The sequence below is a fragment of the Primulina eburnea genome, chromosome 18 (assembly GCF_022965805.1).
Source record: "Primulina eburnea isolate SZY01 chromosome 18, ASM2296580v1, whole genome shotgun sequence".
NCBI lineage: Eukaryota > Viridiplantae > Streptophyta > Magnoliopsida > Lamiales > Gesneriaceae > Primulina > Primulina eburnea.
The window spans coordinates 29,227,412-29,233,908 of record NC_133118.1 but is presented as its reverse complement, the minus strand read 5'-3'; the positions used below and the strand labels follow the sequence as shown (position 1 = coordinate 29,233,908).

The window sequence follows — 6,497 nt, the reverse complement described above, 5'->3', positions numbered from 1 at the left end:
GAGCCAAAAATATGACTCTGCCCGAACTAGAATTGTAAACTTTAGAGTTCTTTAATATTTTGAATTGATCTACCCGAGTATACATGCATGTGGTTCTGCCACTACCTGCAGCGAGAGGAGGCCCCAGGTTCGACCCTATTTCGACAGCTCTATGGTTTTGGTTTTCTATTAAAACCATGGTGATATTAAGTTCTTGAATTTGTCATCGGCTTGATCTTGATCTCAATCTCAATCTGTTGTCTGTTTAGATCTTTCGTTTTCTGCATTTTGAGGTTTTTTCTGGAGAGGGGCGGAGGATGACTGAGGCATGCTGGTAAAAATCTATCAGGAAATCAATTAGCTAGCTATGGGGGATGAACAGTGGATCTATAATATGGTGAGTACGTGTATTTCATGCATATCAAATAACTAGAATTAGATATCTATAAAAAAAAGGGAAAAATATAATTTTAGCACTTATATTTTACGAGCAAAAATACTTTTGATCCCTAAACATTTACTTTCGAGTTTCGACCCCATCCCCATGAACTGCGGCAAATTGCGGAGCCAAAAATATGACTATGTCCGAACTAGAATTTTGAACTCTAAAATCCTTTAATATTTTGAATTGATCTACCCCGGGTATACATGCATGTGGCTCTGCCACTACCTGAGGCGAGGGGATGCCGGCCCCAGGTTCGACCTTATTTTGACAGCTCTATATATTGGTTTTGGTTTTCTATTAAAACCATATAGTTTTTTTTACCATATCTACTTATTATGATAATTAATTTTATATTTTAGAGCACATTATCATAGGTTTTGAGGAAGAGTCATATACTCGAGTATCGAATTATTCCGGTAGATTTTTTTTATTCAATCGGATCAAGATCCAAATAGCCCAGATAAGACCCATACTTTACGGGTCGACTCGTTTGACAGATTGCGATAGCCCACTTAGATTTGGGCCATTCTATGACCTAGCCTCATTTTGCAAGAAAGCTTGAGCGGGGGGGTGGACCTTCGGGTTCTAGTAATGGGTGTTGGGGAAAGCCCATAAACCGCGATCCAACAATGGGTACTTGAACCACTTGATCGAGCGGTATTTTTCAAAAACGTCGGGTTAGGGAACAAATCCGAACTCGGTTATTTTTGGGGTACTAAAATTAGTATCCGATCGGGTTCAGATACCCGACTTATCATTAACAATGTTTTTTTTTAAGGTTTTAGATTTTTATTTAATTAATAATTAAAGAAATATTAGTATTTATATATATACCATTAATTAAGGGAGATACCTAACTAAATTTTGGTGCAACTTTCTAATATCAAAACTAACACTCGTACATTCGTCTCTAATATAAATAATTATATTTTTTGGTTTGATTCTATCAAAAAGAAAAATGATTATATTTTATTTATTGAATTATTATTAATTTATATTTTTATTAGACTACGAGGCATAACCTAGACTGGTTTGTTTGACTTGTTTGACCGAAAACCGGTCACAATTCCTGTCTGAAACACTTTTAAAAACCATTTTAGTGGTCAAACTCGATAAAGAACCAGTCCGGCCGATTATGAACTAGTTTTCAAGTTCAGACAGCACACGATCGATGTGAAGCCACTGGTGTTCCGATTAAGGGCAATTCTTCTTCTTGATACCATTATGTATGTTTTGAGCACTGTGATGATTCAACTGGATATGTGTGTGAATCTCAATATGCATAATATGTTTATGGCCCTTAAACGGTGGGATTGTGACCGTTATACGGCGTCGTCCCATTAGAGAAGTAAAAATTAGATACTGATATCATTAAATCGTGAAAAATAGAGAATCTCAGTGCCTTGGCCAAAATTATGCTTATGGTTATGATGATGACATGTTATGAAAATCATGTTTTGCATGATATGATATGTGGTTTTCGAAATTTATGTGTATTTGTTATGTATGTGCTCGAATGGTCCCCACTTAATGAGTGACGACGATATCACTCACCTCTTACTCTAACCTCCCCAGATAAGCCAGAAGAGGAAATCGAGGAAGATGAACAAGACAGATTTGGGGATGATATTAATTGAATCAAGAATTTTATTTTAGTTTTCGTTTAATAAGCTGTAAACGTTTTTGCATATTTTTGTCGTTTTTAAAATTTGTGTTGTAAAGATAATTTTATGATTGATGATAAGAAATAAACTAGTTTTTGGTTTATACTGTATACCAAGAAACTTTTTGTTTTCAATTGTGTGGCCGATATCGACTACCCCCGGTCTCAAAGCGTGACATATTATAGATAGATATCATCAACATAATAAGCAATAATATTTTTGAAAGGATTGTTGCGCATAAACGTGTAGAGAGTAAATATATTAAAACTAGTTTATCAGAATTTTGTGTTGTGTCAGGTGTTGTCAACACTGTACACAACGCGGCAACGGAAATTTATTATTTAACACAAATATAACTTTACTAAATAAACACTTGGATTAAATTTTGCACAAGTACAAAGACTTGTGCGATGCCTCATGGCAAAAATTTCACTAGAAAAATTATGTAAATTGTTTACACCCAAAAACAATACTAGTGAAAGAAACAAAACTAAATTCCTTGACACTCCAAGGAATTAACATGCATCAAACACTCAAAGTAAATACTAGATGCATGAAACAAAAAGCGTGTTGCATAAAACCAAACGAAGTCCACTCTTCGATCAACACTCTGCGACAGTGTTGTCCTTGAGTGTTGACAACACCGATCAACAACACAGTCACAAGGTAGACGAACCACCCTTGCTCCTTGTGCCAATCTTCAAGAACTGAAAATGCTTCAGCAAAGCTCATGTAGCCATCCAAGTACTTTCCTGCGACTCCTCTACCTTTTATTTGATCATTGACCCACTTTTCTATACTCCCTTTCTGACCTAAATCTTCATAGATCCTTCCCCACCTATAAACAAGAAAACTAGAGTTTAATAGGAATCAAACTCTAATACAAAGCAAATACCTTATATTTTATAGATAAGTTTCCAAATTAATTAAATAATTCATAATAATAGGATTCAATATATCTCGGAAAACAAATATATTAAATTTGTCTAGAAGTGCAAAATCGAAATAATATCTTAATTGAATTCGGAATACAATATTCGTTTCAATTTTATATTCATAGTGTACCTCAGCAAAATTAAAAACTTCTGCAACCAGGTGGAGGAAAAGATCAAATTGGAAAGGGCAAGTATAGAAGAACAATGGAAGTTGAGAGAAACAAGGATGCAAGAAACAATGAGATTGGAAAGGATTGAGCTCGAAAATCGATGGAAACAATTTGAGACTGGGATTTTAACACAAGCCATGAGGTAAGAAATTATATATGGAACAATACAAATTGTGGATAAAATAATGAAATGGCCTCCATTCAATCCACAGGATGCTTCAGGATCCGATTCCAGTACCCAATCCGAAAAACATGGAGCTCCTGTTCTTGAACAAGATTTGTCAGCCGATCTCCACAGGTGAAGAAATAAAAGGAATGGACTCCACTTTTATTGAACTGGTTCTACTTGATAGCAGCACTCGGGCCATAGTCGATGCTGGACCCATAGCATCTTCGAGTGTTGAAATAGTTGCACTCGAAAATGGATCCGATGATCCGACAGCAGGAGAATTCGAAGAAAAAATTGTGAGAGTGGAAGGGAAGTTGCCTCTTCTTGTAGGAAATGGGTGCAAACTAGAAGGTGGCAGAGGTGTTTTGAGGAATGTCAAGTTCAGACATCATGCGACCGATGTGAAGCCACCGGTGTTCCGATTAGGGGCAAGAGTTGCTGAAAAATTTGATGGGATCATTGTGAAAGAAGCCAAGACTGAATCTTTTGAAGTCGAGAGTTATCGCAGAAAATGTAAGTTTCGTCTTTTGAACTGTCATCCCACCTTAATCTGAACAAATCGTCGGTTTCTTTCTCTTTACTATCACTTGATTTGTTACATCTGATCTTTAGATTCCAAGAAAATTGAGTTCCCAAATCTGGAGTCTAAGATTTGGGAACTGAAAAACATACAAAGACGTGGTAAGATACATGAGCGCCTGAAAACCAAAGGAATCGATACCGTCGGGAAATTTCTGATCCAGCTCCTGATAAATCATCAAGAACTGCAAAATGTAACATTCTTTTTACTTACCTTTTCTCTGCTTTTTTCCTTCTTATTCTTTTAACTTTAAAAATTGCTAATGGATGCATTTTCCTTTATTGGTTTATATGTAGACTGTTGGTCTGAAGGGAAAGAAGTGGGAAGCCACTGTGAGCCATGCTAAGAAATGCCAGAGTGACAGGATGTACTGTTACATAAATTCCCACGAAAATTCCTCCGTAGTTTTTGACATTTGCGGGAAGTTGCAAGGACTGTGTTCAGAAGGCCAGTATGCTGCTGCGAATATGTTGTCTGAAAACAAGAAGGTATACTTCAAAGAATATTCTAAATTCTCTTTCTTTCTTCGTTTTGTTTTCTTCCTTTTAATTTATTAGGAAAACGAGCATTGCTAATATAATATCTGCCCAAAGCCAAGCAAATTTTATGAAGAAAATCCGAAACAAAGCCCTGTTTTGGTTTGATTTGTAGAACTAAACCAGTTTTTAACTTTTTTATTACAGGTTTATGCTGACAAGTTATTGTCATATGCTCTTGAACACTGGGAAAATGTCACCCCTTTTGATGATCTGAATTCTCTTCAACAGCACATGGCCGCCATAAAAGCCTCTTTCAAGCCGTCGAGTTCTGGCACTCCTGGCCATCGCGATGCAAATCCTGATACTGGAACTAGTACAATGATCGGTTCTTCCATCGACGGAAAATTTCTGAATCCACTGCTCGATCATCCCGGAAATCTCAATGCAGGTGTAGATACATCAGTATATAATGGCTGGTTCGGTACAGATGATCTGGGCTACATGGTTGATTCACCCTTGTGGGCTGACCCATATTCTGATATGGATCTTGGCAGGATACTAGACGATTCAGATATCGGATGTGTAGTTTATGGTTATGGGATGCAGCAACAAGAATTCGTAGATGACATGAATATTATTGCAAGTATGGATGAAACTGGGATTATGTTAGCCGAGTCCGATGTTATTGCTAGTTCTTCTGCAGTTTGGAGGAAGTACAGGATGCTGTTTCGCTGCTTATCCAAATGGCGAAAAATGTCAAAATTTGAAGCTAATCCAGCCTGGAAGAAGCAGAAAATTTGTTGCAAAATTCTGGTTTAGAGCTCGTTCTTCAATCACATATGTTTGACCTGTTTCCTGTTCGGTCTCAAATGTGTTGGGATTCCCGGATTAGTACTAAAAGTTGCAAAAAATTTCCAGATTTTTGGCCCTTTTCTAGACTTGGTCTCAAATGGAATAATTTTTCAAATATCTATTTTCACGCAAAAAAAAATTAATAAGATATTCTTAAACACATTCGTTTAGATTTATTTTAGATATATAAATAATAATATAAACGAATAAGTTTATAATTATATATTTAATAAGTTAATTATATTTTGTTCCAAAATATAACTTTTTAATATGAGGTAATCATCTCTTTGACAGACATTCAAATACACATGTCTATATATGCAACAAACTATCCAAAATTTACCTTATGAATATTTTATGTTGGGGTAGTGTACTAATTGTCTTTTTTGGATAAAGCAATCGAAACGTAACGCTTGAACTGCGGTAGGATTTAAATTATTTGAGTTGATTCGTCCCTGCATACAGAAGATTGTATATATTACGGTTATACACTTGAAAAAATACATAGGAATACCCATCCATTAAAATCCTCAATTATAATAAACAAGCAATTATTCAATATTATTGCAACCCTGTGATCCATGTGGAAGAATTGTTTATCCAATATATAAATTTATAATGTTATCTTAGGTTGTAATGATTAATGATGCAAAACTGTAACTCAATGTCTTTATTGAACTTGATCGAATTTTTCTAAAACGCACGAAAAAGCATGAATTAAGCACAAAGTAAGCACGAAAAAAGCTTTGATTCAGGTAAAATTAAGTATGAAAAAAATAGTCAACCTAAATCACATTAAGCGTGTGTTTTTTAGAGAGAAATTTAACTTTTGATTAGTTAAATTTTAGATATTAAATATTTTATCACATTAAATTTTTAAACAAAAAACCATAAAGGCACCAAAATATCATATATAAGATATATAATAACATCGATTTTAATATAAATCGAATTAATTATAAAAATTGTACAATTAGGCAACATGTGACCGATACACTAGTATCCTTGTTATTCAACCGCTCATTGATTGAGAATGTAAACTTAGATATTATATACACAAATAAAATATTTCATGATTGGATCCTAGTATAAAATACTTGAGTAGGTCTCTTGTAAGACGGTCTCAAGAATCTTTATCTGTGAGACGGGCCAACCCTACCGATATTCACAATAAAAAGTAATACTCTTTTCATAAAAAGTAATATTTTTTCAAATTTAAAATAT

General features: G+C 34.8%; 1 protein-coding gene across 2 annotated transcripts; it reads left to right on the top strand.

The window, feature by feature from the left end:
- The first annotated feature begins 272 nt into the window (after positions 1-272).
- On the top strand, positions 273-5,359 carry LOC140820243 (calmodulin-binding protein 60 D-like). Of its 2 annotated transcripts, XM_073180581.1 has the most exons (7): positions 273-376; positions 3,184-3,335; positions 3,406-3,875; positions 3,975-4,135; positions 4,239-4,430; positions 4,626-4,869; positions 4,976-5,166. In XM_073180581.1, exons 1-7 carry the CDS (start codon positions 347-349, stop codon positions 4,981-4,983), a joined length of 1,257 nt encoding a protein of 418 aa, XP_073036682.1. In that variant the 5' UTR covers positions 273-346; the 3' UTR covers positions 4,984-5,166. The 2 variants fall into 2 exon arrangements, with proteins under 2 accessions (XP_073036682.1, XP_073036681.1); XM_073180580.1 differs by having other exon boundaries at positions 4,626-5,359.
- The last annotated feature ends 1,138 nt before the right edge of the window (positions 5,360-6,497 follow it).

Bases quoted from the DNA above. Each gene is read 5' to 3' on its own strand.
- LOC140820243 (XM_073180580.1), top strand. From the start codon at position 347: ATGGGGGATGAACAGTGGATCTATAATATG. The intron at 3,336-3,405 runs GTAAGAAATTAT...TTCAATCCACAG, and splicing joins ATTTTAACACAAGCCATGAG to GATGCTTCAGGATCCGATTC. The intron at 4,136-4,238 runs GTAACATTCTTT...GTTTATATGTAG, and splicing joins ATCATCAAGAACTGCAAAAT to ACTGTTGGTCTGAAGGGAAA.